This window comes from Falco biarmicus, chromosome 5 (genome assembly GCF_023638135.1).
Source record: "Falco biarmicus isolate bFalBia1 chromosome 5, bFalBia1.pri, whole genome shotgun sequence".
Classification (NCBI taxonomy): Eukaryota; Metazoa; Chordata; class Aves; order Falconiformes; family Falconidae; genus Falco; species Falco biarmicus.
In genome coordinates this window covers 20,550,676-20,576,477 of record NC_079292.1, presented here as the reverse complement: position 1 = coordinate 20,576,477, position 25,802 = coordinate 20,550,676, and the positions used below count along the sequence as shown (strand labels likewise).

Genomic DNA, 25,802 nt, shown 5'->3' with positions numbered 1-25,802 from the left:
TATAGCTAAGCTGTTACATGCCACCACGTGCTTCAGGTCTCAAAGACACCAGGAAGTTGAGAATTTAGCCTTTCCTCTGTAGGTCTGCTCCAAATGTTTAGTAATTCCCACCTTTTAAAAAAAGAAAACACAAAGCCATTCCTGTATTACTATCAAGAAATTGGTTTCCAGTCACAGGGTCTTGTGCTACCCTTCCTCACGCACTGTCCCACCTCCCTCACCGCCGGCACCATCTCGCTGCCACAGCGTGGGGGATCACAAGTGCAACAGACTGAGATGCAGAATTATCCTGGATGCTGGAAACCAGTGTTTGAAGAATGTTTGGGGTTTATGCGTTTCAACTCCAGCTGGAGATGTTTTGTCTTTAGGTTAGACTGAACCGTTGTTTAAATGATTAAAAGTCTGTAGGTTGTAACATTTGCAATACCTGAGCCATAGTGCTGTTTTCTATGAAAACCCATAGAAAATATAAAAATGAAAAAAGGGCTTGAACTACATTCTGAAATGGAACATCAACATTTTCTAAGATGCAATGCTTTTCAAATGATCATTTTATTTCAAATATTCAATTATTCAACTGATTCAAGTGTGGTTATAATTGATTCAGTAATTATTCAATTTGCATGAAAACACACTTTTCCTCAAAATTTGATTTTGATGAAATCAAACCTACTTTAGTTAAATTACCTCCTAATTTTTTTTTTTTTTTGAATGAACTGGATGGAATGGATTGAGTCCCAGAGCACAGTTATCCTGTATTTTCTCCTGATCTTAAACCACTTCAGCAGTTTTTCTTTCCAAACCCTTTAGTTTCCAAAGCACCTTCAGCCAGTGCAGCCCAGGGCTGTGTGGCGCGTCCCCAGCACCACAGCCCCCGGGTCCCCTGTGCACCTGTTATTTATTACCTGTGATTTCAGCTTTGTTTCTAGAACATGTATGAAATCACTGAGCAGTACCAGATCTTAAGTCCTGGAGAGACCCACTAGAAACCCGGGCCAGCGACGATTCCTCTCTGACAAGTCCTTGCCAAGACCTGTCATCTGGCAAATTTGTGAACCGCTTCCCATGCGCTCTGCTGGTTTTGTACACCGCAAGTTTTGTAATTGGGATGTGGTACAGTGGTAAACAAAATCTATTAGATGTAAACGGTTACCTTTATCAAACAAATCTGACACCTCAAATAATGAAATGAAATTAGTTTTCTGCTGGTAATTATATTCTACTCTAACTCTTTATCAACTGCCTACAGTATCTGGTTGCTTATTTGTTGCCAGCAACTGATCTCAGGCTCACAGGTTCATAATTAACCGGATCATCCCTTTGCCCCTTTCCAAAGGCCAGCACTCTGCCAGTCTCCTGGCATTGCCCCAGCATCATGCAACTACAAAATGCAAATACTGAAAAATTACCACCTGGAAGATGCTCACAGCTTCAGTTACTAATGGCTTGGAAAGTGTTTCATCATCTGCATGTGATACATGCACATCACCCTGCTCTCTTCCAAATAAAGAACTGAAATACTGACAGAACATGCCTGTGCTTTCTGTTTGATTTTTAGTCATCCAAACTTGTCCACCCAAATGGGCAGCAGTTTAGATTTTTTAGGTTACTCAAATGCAGAGATGCAGGAGTGGGAGGTTTTGACCCTCCGGGATGGAAAGGCAAGACCCTCTCCTCTGCTCCATCCTGGTGCAGCACTGGCAGCCAAAGCCTGGGTACATGGTCTCCAGGAGAGCACAGACTGCTGTGGCACCCACCGCCTGGCAGAAACATGACCTGAGCACCTGTATTCTGCTGGTGTTCTGGCAGGCTTTGATGTTTTTGCTGACAGTCAAGTGACAGATAGAAAATGTTGATTTTCAACTGTTTGTAACTCAGTGAGATCAGGGATGAGGAAGACGTACCAACATGGTCAGACAGCTTTTTGCCCAACGTGTTTCAAATGTGCCCATAGATGGACAGCTCCTACAGAAGCCGTAAGATTTCAGGTCAGGTCAGTATTGTGCAACTCCACCACCCATCGCCAGGCACTCTTTGGCTGTCCGGAGCTCAAAAAAGCAGCCACAGGGAGATCAACACTGGCTTTACAAAGCACACCAATGGCCAGCCATGAAAGACAAGAACATGACACTAGCCAGGAAGTGCACAGAGTCTCAGTGCCACACTTGCCCGGGACCACCAGCTGACTTGTCCCTGTGACTCCCCAAAACACCCTTGGCCAGAAGGGCATCAACCCAAAGCCACAACCAAACCAGCCAGAAATGTGCCAGAGCTTTGTGGGTTATAAAATCCACAGAGGAATGTGAATAATTTGGCCTATGGGAAAAAAGAACATTTCTGCTGTTGTTTAAAAGGGAGGGAACAGCACATTAAAGGTATTTCACAACAACCTCAAAGTATTGGTCCCATGCTGCCAGGTCTTTTCTGTGAAAGATTAAAACCAAGCAGGTGAGCAAACCCCAGGAAACTGTAGCTCAAGGAATGACATCTTGCAGAAAGCAGATAAGAAAAGCAGTCAAGAAGCTAAAATAACATAGGAGCTCAAGAATGAACGTTATACAGCAAGGCTAACCACAGGGGAGACTGGTCAGACAGTTGCTTGTACTATACAAGAATGTCTGGGGGAAAAAACAATTTCTGAAAAATCCAAAATTCTGATTCAGCCCCAGCTCCTGGTGATACCCAAGAAGATGAGCTACAGAACTCTGTAGCCACAAACAACTTCGATTAAACACTCATGTGAGCAAAGTTTCTCTAACAGTTGCTTCTGAAAAAAATCAAAATACAAAGAGAAGAACATATCTGATAAACAGGTTAGCTCACCGAGAAGATGGTGAGAAGGTTTTCCATTCTTTTCCAGCTTCAAAGCTGCACTGAGTCAATATGGCATGACAAACCGCGTGTGCTGAGATCACAGAGCCTGGCACTGAGGCTGGATTTCTAACTCAAAGAGAGGTGAATGCTCATCGTCAGTGAGTGAACCACTGGTTCAAGACACTGTTCTCCAGCGGGAAGGGCTCAGGACGCTGTTCCACAGATACCTGCAGCCCACCCACCGGCTGCCAGGTGAAGCCACAACAGACGCCGGGCGTAAGATGCCCGAGAGGGAACAGGGGCTGCTGTTTGCTGATGCTGCTGATGCACCGAACAGGGAGAGGATCTCAGCCAAGCCATCCCCCACCTTCAGCAGCAATGCCACGTCAGAACTGCACTCTCAGGAGCACAATACCATCTCCCACAGGGGGAAGAAAAGCACTTAAGACGTAAAAAGAGGAGGTAGCAAAATGAACAAAGCAAACTGTTCCATCTCTCCGAGCAGACCCATGCAAGGAGGATCCCTATCATGCAGACAGCCTGGGGATGTCTGATGATGTTGGAGCGACACAGGGGAATTGCCTGAGACACACACAAAAAGATCAGCTTTTGGTCCCAGTCTACGAAGTGCAGAGATGAATCTTCAAGAAGGCCGGCAGCTGGGAGTCCTTCCCATTCAATTAAACACTCCAAATGACTGCTGGCCCTCAAACAGGGAGGTTTCGGAATAAGAAAGATCAGACAGGCAGTGGTGGAAACACTACTGGTTTTCACCCAGCAACAAAGAAAAATTCCAGTTTCTTGGACACAACTGCCTAATGAGGATGCCCTGCTCTTGGATATATGCTTTGGCCTGGAAGAAGACAACAGATCAAGAGTCAAATCATGCAGAAAGTGTCTACAAAACATAAAATAACATACATAGAAATGTGATGATACTATGTCAGAATCCAGGCATTATAAACTGCTGCAACTACCTTCTCAGTAGCCAAGTGATGCATCAGTGCTGGTGAGCTGCAGGAGGACTCCCAAACTGAAAGGGCACGAGGTGGCAGGTGGGTCACCATGCAGATACATGCAAAGTAACGCTTCTGGGGAAGAGCCATCTGAACATGCTGCATGATGCTGAACACGGACCTGGTGGGTACAGCTCCAGAAAAGTCTTGGTGCCGATACTGACATCTCTCAAAAATCATGGGTTCAGTGCAAAAAAGCAGCCAAAAAAGCTGACAAAATATATCAGGGAAGAGGTGGAAAGCAAGGTAGGCAATGTCACTTGGGGCTATGCTGATCCTGCATGTGCATGCCTTCATGTGTGCAGGTCTGGTTCAGCATCTCAAGGAGGAAGCAGTGGAACTAGAGAAAGGCCAGGGAAGGGCAACTAAAATGGTCAGGGGGATGGAGCAACTGTCCTACAAAGACAGACTGAGAAGGCTGGGACCCTCCAGTCTGGAGAAGAGAAGGCTGAGGGAAGCACAGGGCCAAGGCTTACAAAGCTCCCCAGGGCAGTGGATGCAGTGAAAGTGGAGCTGTGGTCTACCAAATCCTGCAGAATTAGGAGGAGAGGGCTCTCAGTGAGACTAGTGGCAGATCAGATTAAAACAGACAACAGCAAGATGACTTTATGCAGCAGGCAATGGTCATCTGGAGCTGGCTGCCACAGGAGGCCATGGAGGTGGGCAGCACTGGCAGATTCAGAGAGAGATTAGATGAGTTCCTGGAGAGCAGGTCCTTGCACAGATACTAACAGGACTGAGCAGAGTCATTCCTGTTCAAGTTCCCAGTGTGATGACAGTGGATGCTGGAAGGCACAAGGGGAACGGACAACTGAAAACAGCCAGGCACATGTACTTTCTTTAATTAATAGCATCTTGTAATGCCACTGTCGAGGAGAGGGAACTGGGCTAATGGACCATCAGTCTGATCCCTCCCAGCAAGCTGGTAAGGATATGAAGCTTTAGTGGTCTGCCACAGGGGAAAAAGCCCCCATTCTCCTGATCATCTCAGTAGCTTTTCCATGCTCCTTTTCCAGCCTAAATGAATCTTTCTTGAACACGGATCTCTAGGGCGGTGGATATTACTCCAAATGAGCTCTTAAGTGACATGACTGATAGCACTAATACTTCCCCGCCTTGTGACTGACCAATTAACCCCTACAGCAGAAGAAAGGTCTGAAAACATAGGCAAGAGCTGTGCCCTTGAAGCTCAGGGAAAAATGTAGGGAATGACTTCCCTGAGCTGTTGCAATGAAAGCTGAACCAATCTCAACATCAAAGGGACTGGAGTGCGGCCTGTGTTTTAGATCAACTGGCTACAGCAGCTGAGTGGATCATCCAGCTGTACTGGCTGAGGGGGTCAACCAGCCCTGTAATTCCACCCTTGAATCAACGAGAAGAATGCAAAAGTCTTCCTGAGTTAGCAAGACTAGAATGGGGCAGAAGGACTGTATAACTGGATTAGCCCAACAAAGAATATAAAAACTGAACAAACAGAAGGACCTCAAAGACAGCAACGCACTTAAGATGGTGTGAACCCACTTACGCCTTCAAGGTGATGGGGGACAGCCAGTGTCGTGATGGTGAGCAGATTACTGGTAATGAGAATCACATCTGTATGGTGATTCAGCTGTACACTGCATCTGCTACACTCTGCTAAGTGTAATTTACATTTGCATTTAATTTAAGTACATTGCTGTACCACTCTGCTAAATCAAAATCTTGTGTAATGGCAAGTAACTTCAAGCAAACTCAGTATGAAACACTGAATCCACCGGGTGTACAATATCTAAGAGCAGCTGGTCAGGCTACTGGACCGTGACCTGGGTTCAGCACATCTGGCTGTTCTCAAGCGTGAGAAAACTTACTCCTCAAGGAGATGCCACCTATGTGGAGATCCATGGGACATTCATGCAGTCCCTAGCACGGTGCTGGGACAAAGAAAATGTTCCCAGCTGAAGTCAGACTGCGGGAAAAAGAGAACAGAAAACCCTGTCCCTGTGCAAAGAAGGAATCCTTTCACAGCGGCCAGTATCTAAAGCTGTAACAATGCAGTGTTTGATGGCTGAAGGAGGATAAAGGCACTATTCCTGCAGCTTCAGCAAGCATGCTGTGGCCCATTCTGGACACTTCATTACTCGAATGATGTTAACCAGCGAGAAGCAGCTCTGAGAAATGCACACTGTTATCAGAAAATTACAAGGGCTGAGTTCTGAGGAAAGACTGAAAGAACCACGCGTTAGGTGGTATCCGTCCGTACCTTCATTACGCGGTATCTCTCTGTACCAAAGGAGCCTGACCTGACAATGAATAACCTGAATCACACACATTCCCAGCAGTAAGAAGTTACTTAGAGGAATGTAAGCTCTGAAGCCTGAATGAAGTTTGTTCTGCTCCGGAGTGCCGTTGTGGCCATCCACCAGCAGAACAATGGGTCCATCAACTAGGACATGCACACATCATCAGGCAAAACTCAGGGGGTGTCGGGGGTAAATCTTCACCCACAGGAACCAACCCCTACATCACTCCAGAGAGCACAGCTCTCTGGATTTCTGACTGCCAGTTTCTCCCTTTCAGCATCTCAAAGCATTCACACTGGAGAAAGGCTGCAAGACTATCCAGATCCTAAAATGCTCCTTCTAAGAACTTGAGCTCTAAGCTGTCTTTCCCACCTCTCCCAGGCAATCTCATTCTCTGGGCTCAGGGTGCACTGGTGCAGAAATGCGTTGACATGGGATTTCACTCAAGTCCATGACTGTGATTATCCAGAGGATCTCCTGCACACGCACTTGAGATCTGCAACGAGCTGTCTCCCTCCAAGCCAGGCGACGGAATTCAATACCCCCACACCAGAGCTATTTCCCTCACCAGCCCTCCTTCAACAGACTGAGCAAGATGGACTCCTTAAAACTCCAACCTTTTTTCAGCTTGTGAATCATTCTGAGGGCCTTTTAGAATTCCGCTCAGTAATGTCAGATTCATCCCGCAGTGTGAACGCCTGACTTGCACAAAGTGATGTTTCAGTGATCTTCCAAAGCTGCAACCAGAATAGGCAAGTTCACATAACTCTGGAAGTCTGTCCTTTACATATACAAAATCTCTCTGCCACATCCTACGCAATCAACTAACGGTAACACAATTATCTTGGAAAAACCCATATCCTTTGCCGAATTACATTTTTCCAGGGTAATTTCATATCCTGTAACCTACATTCTTTACTTGCAGACACGTCACCTTGCACGGTCTGCTGGAACATGGCTGCTTCAGCAGGAAAGTCAGATCATTCTGCAGCAGTTACTTTATTGTTAGCACTTCCCCCACTCTGTGATACCTGCAATCCTTACAAACACGGGGTTTGGTCACTATTTTGAAACACTGATAGAAGCGTTGAGGTCCAGGGACCAAAAAACGTAAAGAGACCTTGCTGGTGATGGCCCCCCTCACTGGTACCTTCCCCTTGGTGGATATTTTCCAAAATGTGCCCCTGCGTGACTTCACAGTGCTACCAAGCTGCCTTTGTCTGTTATTTCCAATTATTGTAAATTTATTTATACACAAGTCACATGGTTATTAAGGAAGTCAAAACACCTATGTAAACACAGTCCTCACTTTAACCAGTCCTGCGATGCTGTTGAGAAAGGACAGCAGGTTTGTTTCCACCTTCCATTGAACCACACTGTATGGTATTGATTGCATTTTCATTCTCTAATTCCTTGGTGATTATGTTCCAAATTAATTGCTTCGTTATTTTACCCAGCACTGATGCCAAGCTAAACAAGCTATAGTTTTCTGAATCACCTATTTTATATCCTCAGAATATTAGAATAGCAACAGCTCTCTACCAACTCTTCGAAATTCCATAGATTAGCAAGATTTTGAGGTATTAACATTAGTGGTTCAGACAACTCCTCAGCTAGGCTCTTTTAGACACTTGGGTATATGTTATTCAAGCCTGTTAATTTCAGTATATTTATTTTTAGCAAATACTATCTCACTTTCTCCTTGGTTACAGCTGGGAAACTTTCTGTTCCAAGCACATCATATGGATAGATACATCCTCCTGATTTGTTCCAAACTCAGAGCAGAACATTTCTGCCTTTTTTTTTTTCTTTTTTTTTTTTTTTGCACCAGAATATACAATTTTATCATTTACATATAGAAATGGATCTCTTACCAGATTTTTTTTTCTTCTAATGCTCTAAAATTTCTTATTATCTTTACATATTGGCCTTTGATATTTCCTTTGGCTCCCCTTATCAACCTCCTACACACTTTAGCTCAAATTAACCACATTTCCTTCTCCTTCACTCGCTAACCTTTCCAGTAAGAAGGGGATACATGTGTCTATAAGTAATATTTAACTGCTCCTTCATTATCTCACTGAAGTGGGTGATGTCTTGCCCAGCAGATTCCTTCTCCCCGCCCCCCCCCCCCCCCCCCCCCCCCCAATTTTTGGACTGCATTTAGCAGTGTGTGTCCTCAAATAACCCTTAGATTTCATTAATTATGCAAAATTTATGTTCTCAAATATCAAAAACGGAGGTTTAGAAAAATGGCAGCCCTTCCTCCCCAGCAGACACTCACGGGTTGCTGACATGCCGTGCCATGACAAGCACAGCCAGAGCCTAACCATCAGATCTGCCGCTGCACTTGTACATTTTTATTGGAGCCGTCAACTCTTTTTTTTTTTTAATCTGTCAAATGAAATTAATACTAGATTATATTACCTCACAGCAACAGTATTTCATTAGAGGCAGAAGTCTTCTCCTAACCCACGAGAACAGGTGACTGCAGGGGTCTCTTCAGTGCTGATGCAGCCACTGCCCCAGAAGCCTCCTCACTGCCCCACGTGCCCCGCTGTTTTGGCAGCGAGATCCCACATCGGTTGTTCATTGCAATTTTCTTTTAACAATGCTTTTGTACAACTATGTAATACAGACCTAAATAATGAAAATATCCACAAATTTATATCCATATTTGTATTTCATGTCCGTAAGTCCTGTGTGTACATGCACACATGCTCAATGTATGTATGAAATGGAAGTGTATGTACAAAGGCTGTTGTCTACATCACTAGTTACAGACTCCTCAAGGGAAAAAATGAAGGATCTAAAACCTGCCAGGCTCCGAGGAAGACAGGAGGCTGGACACTACAGATTCTGCTCTCGAGTCCTGGTCAGACAAGGAAGGGTTTTCAAACTCCCACGTCCCAATATGTCTAAACTAGTCCTAAACTGCGGCATTGTCACAGCCTGGCGCTGTCCTGCTGACTCGGCGAGCCAGGTGAGCGCTAACTGCGCCGTGGTGTAACTGTCTGCACGTATTTTGTTCTGGTGCTGGGCACGGAGGGACAGTCACCTGGGTACCCTCTGCAGCAGCAACCAGATTCAAACCCCACTTCCTTCAAAGGTACCTCAATAAAGCCCATCGCTCTGCATGACTGCCTGAATCTTTGCAGTTTGAAACCTTCCCTCAAGAAAAGACGTGTCTTTGTGCTACTGCATTTCACCCAGCTACACGACACCGCAACAGCCACATCCCCTTTCCTTGCCTTCTAAAGATAGTAAAGATAGTAAGCAGAGCATCTTCACAATGCATTGTCCACAAGCACTTTCAAACCCTGGCCGTGTGTATATCCCAGGACTGAAGGACGGACATGCTTCACCTCAGCAGCATCTCCAGTATTTGTTGACACAGGCTGTCTGAATGTGGCATAAAGGGGCAAAGCCCACCTACTCCTATTGTTCTGCCAAACCTTTCAGTTCCGAGTGAAAGAGCCCAGATGTTGTGACTGTGCACTGCATGCCAAATTCCTAGGAACATGCCAGCAGTCACCTTCGTTTTTCCTTCAATTCACTTACCTATGTGCACCCTCATTCAGCGATTCATGCCACACAGCAACACCGAAGTGAAGAGGTGACAACAGCAGGGCGAGTTCCTAGCTGGGGAGGTGACAGCACTGTTCTCTCCAACCCTGTCTCACCTAGAAGTTGCAGCACTAGCAATGGTGTTACCTGTGGTACGCAGTGAACTCCAGAATGGAGACACTTCCCAAAGGCAACCTGGAGGACGCCGAAGCCCTGCTGAAATACGCCTGGAGTGCTGCTGGCAGCTCCACCTCAGGTACCAAAACCTTGTCCTGTGCTGCTCTCCAGTAAGACTGTCTCTGCACTTGGTTACTGCCTCCTCAGCCACCTCTGCTGCGGAACACCAGAGGCACAGAGGTCTGCCTAACAGATCTTGTCAAATGGATACAGAAGAACAAAATGCATTTAAAATGGAGAGAGCTCTCCCTTGGAAGAACAAAATTCAGGAAAGAACAGAGACGCAATTCAGAGGCCACCTTGGCTAAAAACCTCCAGTGGTTCTGCTAGGTGACTTTGTGCTGGGAAAGAGTGAGGAAGAGCACGTAGGTCTTTTGCTATCTACCCCAGCCCATGTTATTGTCATGGGGAAGGCTGTCACCAGACATGGGACAAAGACACTGTATGTGGCAACCAGAAATACTGTCCTGGAAGGTTTGCTGCCTGCCCTCAGGTTTGCCAGTGTTGTGGAAAGATTGTGGGACTCCCCTGCCCTGATTACTACCCCTTGTTGCTCATCCAGGTGGGTAACAGCGATACACCCATGACAAACCCTGAGCAGCTCAAAGGTGACTGCAGGGCTTTGGGGTCAAGGGCGATGGAGACACAGCAAGACTGTGTTCCAGCTGTGTTCTCCACAGAGCCTGCCCCCAGTAACTCTTCTGTTTGAAATGAAGACCCACTGTGAAGTGCACACATCTGCCAGATTGATGCCTGGCCATGCAGCGGATGCTGCAGGCTGCGATTCAGCTTCCTTGATCCTGGTATCTCGCTGGAGGATGATGGAAGACTACCAGGAAAAGAAAGACCCTGTGTAACTATGAGAGGGAAGAACACCTTTGCAACCATGCTTACTGATGTGGAGAGAAGGGTTTTAAATTAGGGTCATCAGAGAGTGGGGACCTAAGCCCAGAGATAAGAGAGGAAGGTATGGAGGAGGTATGCCAGTAAAGGTCCACAAGAGGACATTCATTTTCTTGTCCAGAGGACTGGGTATTCAGACCTTCCTTCGGTTCACAGAGCATGGGCAACAAACATGAAGAACTGCAAGCCCTACTGCAGTCACAGGGCCATGATGTGGTCTGACTCAGAGACTTGGGATAGCATGCCTTGATCAAGATGTGGCCACAGCTGCCTACAGGGTGTTCAGGGAAGACAGGTGGGGAGGAAAATTGTCTCCGTGTGATGGAGCTCCCAACTGCACAGAGCTGCAATGTAGGAGCACAGACATGCCTTCTGAGAGTCTCTGAACCTAGGCTATGAGCAGGAGGGATGCTGGGTCTGTTACCATCACCCAAGAGGAGGTGGTGGGTGTGGTTGTCCATCAACAAATACTGGAAGTCTTGCAAGCCTTCATCCTCTCCAGGATTTCAATGGTCCAGACTTCTGCTGGGAAGGAAATGGATCACTGGCCAGGGAATCCACGAGGCTCCGAGACTGCTGGTGACAATATCCTAACACAAACACTGGCTGCTAGAGGTGACCACCTGCTTGACTTGCCCTGCTTTTTCCAACAGGGAAAAAACTGGTGACAAATGTGGTCAACAGGGCAGCTCAGGTTGCAGCAACTGCGAGGTGGCTGCACTGAGCTCCTGGAGGAAGGCTTGAAAGGTGAGTAGCAGAGCTGGGATCCTGAGGTTCAGGACAGACTTCAGCTTCCTGAGAAGCAGCCCAAGAGGGAAGAGGGTGCTGGTCATTGAAGAAAAATTTCTGAGATCTCAGGAACAACCCACCCACCCTGTCATTTAGGAAGACCGGGTATTTTTGCAGGTTAGTGTGATAAGGTATCAAGCTTCTTAATGAACTTAATAAACTGCAAGAAGGAGAAACACTGACAGGTACGCAAACAATAAAACCAATGCTCAAGCACCAGGGACAATATCAGGAAGACCAAAGCCCAGCTGCAGCAAAGACTTTCAAAAGACGTTAAGCAGAACAAGGATATCTTCTAGTGGTACACTGGCACCAAAAGGAAGTTCAGGGAAAATGCGAGTCTGCTGATGTAAAATCAGTCATGGAAAATACAGACATGACCAAAGTGTTTAATTTTGGTTTATGCTTCAGCGTTCATGGATAAAGCATGCTCCAGATCTCGAAGTGTAGTGGATAATGTAAGATGGGCAGCTACTAGTGGGGAAGCAACAGGTTGGGGACTTCTTAAAAGGGCAGCTGCATCCATTGGAGTAGGTTGAGAGGGGGACCACAAAAATGATCAGTGGGATAGAACACCTCTCCTATAAGGAAGAAAAACCTCCTCACAGAGAGGAAGGCAAACTGCATGCTGGGCAACATAACACACAGCCCGGTCAGCAGATTGAGGGACATTATCACCCTTTTTACTCAGCACTGGTGAGGCTGCACCTGTAACATTTTTCAGTGTTCAGTTTTTGGCCACTGAGTTCAAGAGAGATGGGGAGAAATTGAAGAGGTCCAAACCCAGATTGCACGACAAAAAAAAAGCAAGCAGTCTACAACTGCTCGCAGGGCACTTACAGAGATGGCAAAACCAAACTCTTCCTGGAAGTAGCAGATCATGTGGTGAATGTGGCCAACAGCTACAAACTGTGGTTTGGGAGCTTCAGGCTGGATTCGGACTTCAGCAAAACCAAATATCTCCCAGGAGTGCAGTGCAGCCCCAGAACAGGCCACCCAAAAGTCTGCAGCACCACCATCCTGCAGAAGGTTTCTAAGGCTTGGCTGGACAGATCCACAGCTGACCTAATGTGGTCCTTCTCAGAGAACCCTTCCAACTAGCACTTCTATGACTGTACAGAGAAGAGAACATACAGCTGTGGGTTCAAAAGCTGGCTCAGGAGGATAATCAGCCCAAACTTACGGTTTCACTGTAAAACAGAGGAATTCATTGATAGAAAAACCCTCAAAGATCCCCAGAGAGCCCTCACAAGGAGCGATGGGACAATATTCTCTCCATTTTCCCACCAAAAGTTATTTGGAAACTGTACTGAGACACATGCTTGGGGAACTATGGAGAAAATCCCTCCATTTTAGGATGTAAAAAAGACTCATCTCATGTGTAACAGGAACACAAGTTTCTACAGTGGATAAGGATTAGACTCAGGCTGAAAACAGGGCCCACCAAGGTACAAAAACCCATCTGCTAATTGTCTTTCTGTTATTAAAAGGAGTATTTCTCACAGGAAATGAACAGTCTCCATCTGACATCTAGGCCACTGACAGAAAAGCTGTGCAGTTTCCAGAGGCATCTAAGAAAAAACATCTGGGAGACTGGAGATGCTGCAGAAGTGCACTGGGAAGCCAAACAGAGGTAGCTGCAGTGATAGGGGGAGTAAAAAACCTGCATGTTCGTGGCAGAGACTGGTCATGTCCTGCCACCATTGAAGGTATGGCTGATGGAGGCATCTCTAGCAACACAGTCACAGTATGGCTTTCAGGACTTAACAGAATAAAGCCAGGCCTCCACGTGTACCACAGGGTCTGGGGTATGGTAAAACACTCTCGCCTACAGCCATATGGCTCAACACACCTAGATGTGATGGGCTCCGCAGTGATGAACCAGAGGAAAGTCTTAGAGCTATTTAAGTTCCTGGTCCACCATGAACTGGCGATGACTTCTGTGAGACAGATGGACTGCAAGTCAGCGCCCTGGACACAGAGGGTACAAACCAGATCTCTTTTTGAGGCCATGGAAACACCATGCTCAAAATCATGTTCAAAGACTGAATCTACAAATGAAAGCACTGTGTCCAGGAAAGGCTTCCTTCTCCTGTGTCTGCTGCTGGAGGACAGCAGAGGACAAACTCACAGCAATCTCAGTGTTACTTTGGAGTCTGCAGAGAGATTAACAACTCAGAGCATACAGACACCACAGAATTCTCTGACTTCATGTTGAAGAGGCATCACTGATTTGTTGTCAAGGCTTTGCCACCCATAAACCAGAGAAGTATCAGTGGCTGTTGCACACACAGCTATACCCATAGTGTTGACAGCACTCAGACTCCAGCAGTTCCTTTGAGAGAAACCCCTGGCAGCACAGAGAACGAAACCCAAACGCTCCAAGCTGCCGCTCCATGCCTGGTATTTCTGACACACAGTCCTATAAAATAATGTCCCTTTTGCCAAGAAACCACAGTGCTGGGATTCACCTGACAGAACGTGCTGTCCACAAAATGGGCACCTACACCGGGAAAAGTTGCCCTGAGATCCCTGTCTGGTCAGGGGAGAGCTAGTCAGCGAATCCACCACATCTGTCACATCTTAAGGCAAACCCCAGGCTAGGTCAGATGAATTCACTACTCCCCGAATTCCATCTCCATGTTTATTTGGCCTCCACAGGCAGAACTGGCAGACTAGACACAGGTAGGTGCAGGCACCCAGGTAACTGAAGCCTGAAGTGAGATGAGATCAATCCCACTGTAGATATCTACCAAAGGCTGTGTACTGAGATCAACTGTGGTGTTGCAGCAGCCCTGTGGATTGCAGGACCACAGCAGTATTTAGGAAATTGAAGTGTCCCACAGATAGCTGGCACCTGGATGTTGAAATGTGAACAAGAACACTAACAAGCCGGTGTTAACGAAGCCAACCAGAGAAAAGCTGCCACTTGGCTTCACGTTAGAGCTGTTCTCCAACCACTCTGCTCGGAGTGCATATGATGGAAATGCAGCTAAAAGAGATGCTGAGTAAACTTTGAGTTACTTATCTAGCTATTTCTATACGTAGAAATACTGTGGGAGAGAGGGTGAGGGGTGGTGATCTCAGCACTGGAAGATCAAGGACAAAGCTTGATGCCTCTGATCCACCTGCCCTAAGCAAGCAGAAGCCCTGGGAATTTTCTGTCCTTTCTCACTGCTGGCACAGCCCATGTCAGCCAACACAACAGGCTAGTCTGCCCATGGCTGATCTGAATCACACTCATGTAACAGATGGGGAAGGTTAGTCACCAGGAAGAAAGGGCAGCCTGCTTATCGGTGATGAAACCACCATCTTTCTTTAGAAGGTCTGATGATACAAACTAACTTCACTTGGTTCATGTATTTGTTTTAGCCTAAGAATCTGCAAAATAGGATCCTTTGGTTGCTCGATCAGCAGACAACAAAGATGCCAAGCGGTTACTGCTGGAGATTCACCCGGACTTCTTTTCTTGAAACCCAGGCAGATGCAGATTTTGGAAGTCTCTGTGCTTTTGCTAGGTAAATGAACAAAGCAGTGAGCATGCCCATCAGAAACCACAAGCAGATGTACAGTTTGAGCCTGACAGAGCAGCCACGGAGAGGTCAAAAAAGGAAATGGCGAGGCAGGGGTTACAAAGTAAACAAAGGGGTTATATAAAGTAAATTAAACACAAAAGGCCAAGAGCAAGCAGCAGTTCATGGGAAAATGCTGAAGGCCTGCAAGACAAATGCAAGTAACTCGACCAGATCCCCTTGCAGACCCTTGCCAATGTTCTGCCTGTTTTCTGCCTTCAGCCAGCCCAAAGCTCAGCAGTAAAGCAGGAAGCCTCTGTCCAGGCTCCTAACAGAGAGAGGCACAAAGAGGAAAGAGGTGCAGGATGCAATCTCTCTGCCCTCTTGTGTGTTATGCAAAATGACCTGAGCATCCCCACTGTCTTGCAGGCTTTATTCTCCTTGAGGCAGAATTCCCTCCCTGTGGGCATAGCACTAATCAGGTCAGGACAACCAGGTCTGGGCATCTGACAGCTCCCCTACAAGCTTACCATCTAGGCAGTACACAAAATCTTCAGTAGTAATAAAACTGGGATCAGATTTCCATACATTGCAGCAAGCAGGGGCTGAGTCAACACAAAAAGCAGGAGATTTAGCACCAGTGACCACTCCACATGGTTTGCTGGGATTAAAAAATGAACCTCTTTACTCCAGTATGAAGAGAAGGCTTAAGTATCTAGACTTCCTGAGAGAGAGGATTTGAAGCATGACAAAAGAGAGAAGAAAAAGCAACAAGTCCAGAAGGTGAGAAAAAAAGAGATGGTATCTCTGCAGAAGGAGAGGAAGGGCCAGATATTCCAGTCTATTATGGTACTTTAGAGCTAAAACACTTGGAAGACTGGGGTCTTGGCTGGTGTAAGGGCCTCGGCTTTAACTGTGAGGGCAAAATTATAAACGTGCTTCTTCTGATGCTTTCATTTCTGTTGGTAGGTGGCATTGTAGGATTGAGGTTACATCTCTCCACAGCTCCTGGCTCCCTCTGCTACAGCTCAGAGCCAGAAGACAATCCAAGGTGGAGAAGCATAAGGATGCTGGGCAGCCTGGCAGCAGGGATTTCCGTTAAAGCTGTGATCAGCAGGAGATACATTCCAACAGAGAGGGGTGAGCAGGCAGTAGCAGCTGCAGAAGGGATGGGTTGTGATTAGGTGGATTAGGCGATCAAAGGCTAATCACCACAGTCATAACAGAGCAGAGCCACAATGAGAGCTGGGGGCACCCCTATGACCTGATCAGTGTCAGTGGGGCACCCTGGCTCAGCTACCCCAGCCCCCCTGCAGCAGAGGGACAGTCCCTGCTCTGTGTTCCAGACCCACGGGATAAGCTGATGGGAGAGGATCTCTCCAAGTCACCCTGCAGACTGAGGGCAACTACTGCCTCCAGGGGTATGGGACTCATTATGGGATGCCAGAAAGTGCATTCTGGGACTGTGCCAGACCTACTGAGATGCTCGGTGCAAGAACAAAGGCAAGAAAAGGGAGGGATGATGAATCAGGCAAGAACAAGCACAGGAGAACAAAGCACAGGGGTGGAAGAGGCCAGCTGAATACCAGGTTGCTGTCAGTCCGCTTGCCTGGCTATGCTCTGCGCTCGGCCACCACAGTCTGACATGTCTTGTCACTGCACTGCCTCTGTTGCCATCCTTCTGGGTGAGGGTGCGCTCCGTACTGTGTACCTCTGTGTGCATGTGCATGAAGGTATAGCTGCCAGCAAGTGGGGAAAGGGCTGTGGGTGGTAGAGTCCCATAGGTGTTGGGGTGCCAGCAGCTCCGGAGACCGGACTGCCTGCGTATCATATGTCGATGCATGTGTAGGTGCATTTAATTTGTGTGGAATCATCAAGCTGGACTGGCCAGTGAGTAGGATAAGAGGCTTGGAGCCAGGGATCAGAGAGTCATAGACCTGGGGCAGATACTGGAAAGACTGGGGGTCTGGGAATTTCTGCTGGAGGGACCAGACTGACCAGTGGGTTTGAGAGCTACTGGTAAGGCCCAGTGTCTGGAGCAGCTGCCAGGGACACTGGTTTGTGTTTGTGCGTGCCTGTGCATTAGGCAGCTGGGGAGACCCAGGACTGGAAACCAGCTGGCGGACAGACCAAGAATCTAAGGCCTGGGGAATCCTGTGCACGCGTGTGTCAAGAGATCCAAGCACCAGTAAGTGGGTCTCGGAGGTTTACATGCTCAAGATGCCAGCAACTTGAGGGGAGACTGGGGGAGCTAGGGGCCAGCTACTGGGCAGACTGGGGGTCCAAGGCTAGCTACTAGAGGGATCCATATTGTATATACATATGCATATATGTATACATTCTCTTCTGACAGGCTTTCATTGTGATCAGTTGGGGAAGAACAGGGTCAGGTCATTTGTGCTGTTTGTGTTTGCATGATGCTGTGTTTTCTGATCCACGTGGCAGGCTGTGTGCTTATGTGTATATTGTGCTATGTGCATGTGTCCCCATTGGGAACACATGTTCCAAACAGGGGAACATGGAGAAAGTATCAGGTGAGGACACCAATGCTCACCAAATGAGCATCCTGAACTCCATACAGCCATCCCATGGATCCCACTGGCAAAGCCACCCCAACCTGCCAACAAAGCAGGCTCAGCTGGTCCAGGCCAGTCATGCCCTCCATTCATACAGAAGGTGCTGCAGAGAAATGGAAGGCTAAAAGGCTGGGGCAGCTGCATGGCACAGCAGGCTTGGCCAGAGGGCTGGGATGTTGCAGTTTCAACACCGTACAAGTCAGTCAGGTCCCGTACTACAGTTATTGTAGGTTGGTATTAATTAATGAAACAGCTTCAATGCTAAATGCTGAATTTGCCTGAAGCTCTGCTCCCATGTCAGGGGCAGATTCCCCTCTGCAGGTCTCCTTCTCTGGGTGATCTTTGCTGTCTCTTTCAAGTCACCATCAGTTGGACTCCCAGGTCTAACCTGTCAGGTAGCTCTGCTCACTCCTCGTGACAATGCCCCACAGAAACACATCTCACTCCTTCCTGCAAAGGGGAGCCTCGCGGAGGAACGGGAACTGCTGGAGCACCCACCGGACTGCCTCCAGCACCCATGGCCACCCCTCTCCCAGCTGCTGAATTAGTGTGAGGAAGACTAGGGCAGGTCAGGACTTGCTTGGAGCTGTAAGCAGTGTCCCTGCCACCTGTCCTTGCATGAAAGAGCCATTCTGTGGTACTGGAGGAGATGCTCCACACCACCGGACAAGGTCAGCTCTCACAAGGTCAGTTTAGTGTCACTAAACACTTCTCTGCCTGCAAACATGTCTCAGGGCTTTCCACCTGTACTTTGTTATCTGAATTTGCTAACTCCAATGTGAAAGCAGCTTACATGTATCTGGCTGTCTAGCACTGATCTCCAATACCAAGATATCTTTAAAGCTAAAAAACTAAAGATTAATTGCAGCAAGAGATGGTCTCAGGCTACAAGTCACAAGGCTAGAAATGAAGTCTCAAACTTAAAATGCCCATGCACCTTCTACCCAAATTTAACACCTCTCTAATCCACACACTTGCACAGGATGATCAAAGTGGTCCCAGACCTGTACAAGGCTTCAAGCTTTAACACATCTCCCTTTCCTAATACTGCCCTCCAATGTGGCTGTACATTAAGGCAAAGCTGCTGTGCTCATTCTAAACCCACCTCCAGCTTCCCTTCCCAAGGAAACCGCACATGCTTATTGCTCCACTTGCCAAAGACTTAATGATCATGCAGCCACAAGGGAAGTCAGCTCAGCTGTCTGGTCCCAAGGGAATGGTAACCCGCTTAGGGCAGGTTATCGGCTAAATACATTTATTCCGCAGTTGAACATCCAAACTGGGAGGGAGGGGAGAGGGCCTGCAAGTCTCAGCCAGGACAAGGCTGCTCCACTGCAGCACTAACCTGCTCCTCACACACTCCATGACTTTATATGCCTTTAATATTCTTCCTTGCTTTGTAATGATACTATGTATCAGAAAAAGAATCAGCTCTATAACCATTTTATCAGATTTATGACAACTGGTACTTCACTGGCTTTCTTTGGAGGCTGCAGAAGACACACCAACAGCACAAATAGCATTGCTGGCAGCAGGCTATTTGGGTCACGCAGCCTTTGCCAGCACCTGCCTGCTCGCAGCTTTTGGGGGACTTTCTGGCTGTAAGATCTGTGCCCACGCGCAGGATGGACAGAGCAAACGGCCCCACTGGGAGCTGCTCCCTAGGAGGTTTGCTGCAAGTACGGAGGGGAAATCTGGGCCCCACTAACCGCAGAAAGAAGACACAGAATCACAGAATCATTTAGGCTGGAAAAGACCTTTAAGATCATCAGGTCCAACTGTTAACCCAGCACTGCCAAGTCCACCACTAAACCATGTCCCTGAGCACTGCATCTACATGTCATTTAAACACCTCCAGAGATGGCGACTCCACCATGTCCCTGGGCAGCCTGTTCCAGCACCTGCCAACCCTTTTGGTGAAGACATTTTTCCTAATACCCCATCTAAACCTCCCTTGGTGCAACTTGAGGCTGTTTCATCCTGTCGCCTGTTACTCAGGAGAAGAGACCAACCCCCACCTTGCTGCAACCTCCTTACAGGTAGTTGTAGGGAGTGAGAAGGTCTCCCCTCAGCCTCCTTTTCTCCAGGCTGAATAACCCAAGTTCCCTCAGCCACTTCTCACAGGACTTGTGCTCCAGACCCTTGTCCCTCTGTAGAGCTGAAGAGGGTGTGCTCTTCCCATTGCAAGTAAGCCCAAGTGCCAACCTGTACCTCTGCTGCGAGGTCCTCAGGCCTGGCTCCCCCCTCCCCTTCCCCCTGTGGCTCACTGGCCACGGGATTCCCCGTGCTCCTGGCAGCACATGGCTCCACATCTCTGCACGTTGGCTGTCAGCCCTCCCACCTGCCCTGCTGCAGCCAGCTGCGTGGGCATGGCACCGTGCGCAGGACTCCCTGCCTTGGACGAAGGGCCCACCACAGCCAGTGCCTCAGCACGGACACACCACAGCCAGTCCCTGCTTCAGGCACAGGGTTTCCATCAACTACGCATTCAAGGTCAAGTCCATCACTGTGTCTGAGGTACTTGCTCCTGAGAAAGCGCAGCTAGAAAGATCCCACAGAGCAGTGATGGAAGCTCCAGGGTGCCTCAACCAACTGCCTGGTATGGTTGTGAGGACCACCCCTGGAAAACAGAGCATTTTTCAGTGTGAGCTTCAGACTGCAGAGAGATTTGCAGCAGCTGAGCTCAGCAAAGCCTCACCACTGGCCCAGGAGCACTTCCACAAGCAGTACAACTTCACACATCCACCCGCCAGAAGCATGCAGCTCTGCTTGCCTTACACCACGCACAGCCACAACCTACACCACACCACCACCACATTGGACCAGCGTCATATACTGCATTGCTGGATTTAAAGCCTTATGATTTTTGCACGTGAAGATGCAAGAAAGCAAAATCCCACAGGATGCCAGCCCTTCCTCTGACTGTACAGACTGCCTGTTCAGCATGCGCTGCTCAGCACTTGCTATGAGGAGAGGCCCAACCACTCCGCCTACCTCAAACCTTCACACAAAGGTTCCCTTCCCATCCCATCTAAGCACGGATGGTGTCAATTCAGCCTCATTCCACCCCTGCTGCCACCCCCTTGGAAGGGGCAGGATTCACCTCACATCCCTTCCTGCACGGACTGTGTATACACCTCTGTTTGAAACAAATTCTCTGGGATCTCTTTAACAATTAAGGTACAGAAACGAGCATCTTGACCGAGTGATCCACCAACACTTTAACCACTTCTCAGCTGCCTTATTGTAACGGCCTTATCTCCGGCTTTAAGAAATGCAGACTTGGCCTATTCATACCATATCCATTTGGCATGGATTCTGAACATAATTTTCACTTGCAAGTTATGTCTCCTACACCTTCCTCCTATAGAGAGAAGAGTCCCTATAAACACTAACAAATCAATGTTATTGCTCTCTTTTAAATCGCTCCTTAAAACCATCCTCTGTTGCATTCACTACAAGATGAAGCAGCTGATATGCCAAGACTGCTCCCTGCAGCGTCAGCTCACTGTCCAGAGGCAGTGAGCATCAGCACGGGAGCATCCCATTGTCCCTGTGCTGGGACCCAGCTGTCACCACCTGCTCTGTGCAGGGGCTGTGCGCCATACAGCACATATCACAGTGTTGTCCTGACCTGTCGCTGACATTATGCGCATACACTGATACAAATAAGAACATAATAATAATAATAATAATGATAGTAATAACAACGACAACAATAATAGTAATAAAATAATAATAATGCCAAGCTGTGGGAACAAGCAAGTGCTGTCACTGCTGGAGACCTGCCAGCCAGCTCCAGAGTCCTACCCCTGTGCTCTGGGGAGATTGCACCTCTGTGTCGCCTCGCTGTGCCTTGCTGCTGAGCCCTCTGGCCACTTGTTCAACGTGAAGCTGCCAGTGACTCTAATCCTGGCTTTCCTTTCTTTTAAACATGCCCAGGAAAATCCAGTCAGCTGTGGCCTCAGAGCAGAGTGAAGGCAGTACAGAGCCCCCGGCATCGCCCTCTTGAGAAAGGGAAGGGGCCAAAGGGGAGATACAAGAGCAGAGCTCTATGTACCCAGTCAATGTAATCCTTCTTTCTAGATCCCCAATACTTGTGCCACATTGGGTAAAAGCTGTAATAAGTATCAGTACAAAACAATCCTGATTGGCCTCCAGAGAAGGCATCTAATGAATCTTTTCTCCAACCTCCATTTTTCCCATAATTTCAGTCAGCAGAAGGGAACCTGTCAGCTCATATTCTAGCACAGACAGCATGTATCTGTTTGAAATTATTGTACCTGAAGTACATTTTTTCATCAAGGTATCTAGGCAGCAGGCATTTCAGGAACAATTACCACCCAGCTCCCAAAGCACTTTATAAAGGAAAATAACTTTATGCAAACTGTAGACCCTTGCCCTGCAGACCAAGACGCTGCTGGCAGCCATTGGTCACTCTCCCTGCCGCATCCGGGCTCACCTCGATCAGAAAGTCTCCTGTGCGAAGCCCTGCTCTCCAAGCGACACCTTCCACATCCACCGATTCCAGGTACTGGAGTGCAGGGAAGGCTGGGGTTGGGGTGAACTCCTCAATTGGGGTTTCAGCTGCAAAACACAAAGAGAGAGAGATTGAGTGTGGCAAAAAGCAACCAAAAGGTGGACAAGAATGTTCAGGAGCCTAGGAAAATATCTGTACATTGGTTCAGAAAGAACACGTATGCAAGGCTTAGCTTGACATCAAGGCAGGAACCAGAGGTAATGCTACATATCTACAGTATTCATCAGCTTTAGACTCTGAGAGAGCCCCAGAGCCTCCTGGACATGTGTGACTCCCAGAGTCACATATATTCCCACAAGGTCCCTAAAGCCTCATCCACCTCCCAGTACCACAGACAAAATGAGGACATCTATGAACAATGCCAAGAGGGGAAGAACTCACTCCTTCCATGTCTACATTTGCGTTAGCAGCTCCAGGCCTTTTTCCTAGTCAGCAGAGAAAAAGCCATGTGCACCATTCACCTGAGCTGCAGACATGGCACCTGCTTCCAGTGCCCCAGACTGGTGCCCCTCTCATGCTGGTCCTCTACAGGAGACCATTAGCTCAGGAGCAGAGAGCCACTGGTTGATGGACATCAACATTAGTCATATGAACCCCATTCTCCATCAGTGAGATATGAATTGCATTCCTGGTTGGAAAACCTGCTCCCACCCTCAAAAAGCCCACCATTTCCAGGGAAGGGACTTTCTCAGATGGACCCAGGCAGCACGCCTACTTTATCCAGCTCCAGCACATCTTGCTTCACTGTCCATCCAGGATGAAGTAATTTTGCATGGGGAATGTCCTACTTACAGCAGAGAGATGCCCATGTGATGTATGCACCTTGTGTGATGCGACAAAGGAACAAGCTTCCTTTGCCTGTTTATCAAGGGCAGATCTGCAGATGTTCAGAAACACCCAATCCATTAAAGAAGTTAAGCAGAAAGGCCACAGCTACTTTTTATGTGCTGGCCAGACTCCGCTCACCCGAAACTGCCTGCAGTACCCTGATGGGTTGCTGTCCCCAGCACAGAATATATCACTGTGGCTGTTTCAGGGGCTGGTCACAATGCTCTGAGAAGATTTTTATTGCAAACAGACCTGCTGCTTGTGTAGCTGCTTTTGGGCAGAGGGGATTCACGTCTCGCTAGACAAGACCATAGCATTGGATCAGTGAGGACCTCTTCACTAGGCCTTATATGACACCTGAAGCTCGAGACATCCCTTTTCTAATGGCATGCAATCTCATTACTTGCTTTCAGGTGTTATCAGGCAGGCAGCTGTTCTGAATAGCTGGTGCCACAGGTGAGGGAAGAGAGAAGTTACCTTTCCAGGAAAAGTGCTGCTTCTTGGCATTACGACACCTGGGCACTGACTTGTGTAGCCTTCCAGAGAGCAGCATCTACAGGGTCATTCCAGCTCTTCCTCCACTTAGTGGCAGTCCCAGGACTAGCGAGGGGACTGTGCCACCTCTGGTGATCTGTGCTACACTGGTTCTGGAGCTGTTCTCAGCTGGAGGCAGCCTCAAAGATGAAGCTGAAGATGGGCTACCAGATACTGGAGTATGCAGCAAGTGAGGGAGTTGGGGGGTGAAGGTGCAATCCTGAAACCACCTGTGCCAACTACTCTGTATTCCCTGCCTGCAGAAACAAGAGACTATACTCCACGTCACCTGACTGTCACCGACAAAGAAAATTATTGATGCATTAGCAGTAAGGGGCTGAAACCCCCAGACACGCTCTGACAGATGTGCACTCTCCTGCCAAGCGTGATACACACCGGAGGGTCAGTGAGTGGGTTTTTCTCCTGCTCTCCCTGGGACAGCCCCTTTGTTCAAGGCTAGCTGTCAAGTAACAATCGCAGCTGTACAGCAGAAGTCCTCTCCTGCAACAGCAATACAGCAGTTATTCCGCTGAGTAGCTCTTGAACACACTTAAACCACCAGGAGGAGATGAGGCTAACAAGCCACTGTTTTGCTAAATGATGCAGCATATGTCATGCACCAAAGATGCCAGCGCCTGAAACATCCACGTTTGGGTTGCTGACCAGTGGCTGGCCAACAGCACGGCACTGCCACTTGCACAGCATCAGTTTAAAAGTGCGATGCAGAGTTCCTGGCACCAGTGGCGGTGACGTGGACTATCTCAGCCCCCTGCTCTACGCAAGCACTAAATTTAGGTCTAGTGGTCTTGACTGGGGTGCATACAGATTCCTGGCAAATGGTGTATGTGATGTTGTGATGCGTTACTTTGCATGACTTTCTCTAAAGTGTAATTAATACAGGAGCATGAAGAAGGGCCTGCAAACCAGCACCAAGACCAGCACAAGGGACTCTCACAGTCTGGCTGTGATAGCTCGTACTGTCCCTGCCTCGAGCAGAGTAATTCTCACATGGGTAGGGGAGAAGCTGAAACTGGGTGGTAAGAAATGCAACAGCGAGGCCACGGTTGCATGAAACAGCTGTCTCAGATGCAGAGCTCAGGAATTCTAAAGAGAGACACGCTCCCCAAACCCTGGCCAGGCTGGCAATTTCAGAGCCAGGTGAACCAAAGGCTCTCACTCAGGGCTTTTCAGTGGATTGATGGAGGTGTCTTTTTCTCACAGGAATCTTTAGTCTGTGCAGGATTCACTGTCTCATCTTCATTCGGAAGAGCCATTGGTAAAAGGACACTCTTTGCTAGTGTAGGGACAGCTCTGAGCAGGATGCACTGAAGGATCCAGGCTAACTTTCTAAGAAATCAAACACCAAATGTCTTCTTTAGTGGCTGGTGATGCTTGAACAAACCATTTGCCTTAAACACATGCAAAAAGCACGTCAGAAAAAAACGTGATTATCTAGTCTGATATCATGCATGACAACGGCCAGAGCCTTCAAGAAAGGTCCCTGCAGGTCTGCCTCACCTCAGCTGATGTATGCAGAAAGCATGGTTTAGTTTTGTTAGCAATATAGACAGTGATGTACTGTATCAACAGGCCTAGGTAAATTACTTTTCACTCTAAGTCAGTGGTCCTCGAACTTTAACCAGGGGGCCGGCACGCGGATGAAGTAGCAGGCAGCCATCTGCAGCTGCTTGGTTCTCCCCCCCGCCCCGCCAACCCCCGGCAGGGGGGGTCTGTAAATACCAGGGGCCGGATTGAGGACCCTGGGGGGCTGTATCCAGCCCGCGGGCCGTAGTTTGAGGACCCCTGGTCTAAGTCTATTATCAAAACAATGTATTTTTTAAGAGCTGTGTCAAAACCCTAATAAAGCAGTAGATTTAGTAACAGAGTCAGTGGATGATCTTGCACATACATCTCCTTTGACATCAGGTCACTCCAGTAAATGTGACCTACATTCTTTCTTTCGTGTGAAATGTATAGACACTGATGTAACACAGATAAAAATATTTCCATCATTTACCATACTACTTATTATTTTATTTAAAATTTTTATGCAAGATTTTTCTGCTAAATCAGATAGCCATTAGCTAGTACCGGACCAAGTTTGCCTGACGAGATGTTAACATGCTGAATGATCTGAGATGGTTTTTATCAACAGCTTTCCATGACTTCTTCCTTTGATGGAAACTAGCTTAAGTGGCAAACAGTTGATAAGTCATCTTACCTATTTTTAGAAATGCTAACGTTAACATCTGATTTCTCCAAATCCC

At 47.8% G+C, this 25,802-nt stretch overlaps 1 protein-coding gene across 11 annotated transcripts in view; it reads right to left on the bottom strand.

Annotated features, from left to right (window-relative positions):
* The window catches only part of SHANK3 (SH3 and multiple ankyrin repeat domains 3), a 375,700-nt gene that overhangs the window by 55,263 nt on the left and 294,635 nt on the right, over positions 1-25,802 (bottom strand). For all 11 annotated transcript variants that reach the window (XR_008821984.1, XM_056339563.1, XM_056339567.1 and 8 more), the window contains one exon: positions 22,096-22,220. Coding sequence is in view for 10 of the 11 variants with exons in the window: in XM_056339563.1 (XP_056195538.1) it covers positions 22,096-22,220 (125 nt within the window). In the remaining variant the exon portion in view is untranslated. The remainder of the gene's footprint in view (positions 1-22,095; positions 22,221-25,802) is intronic.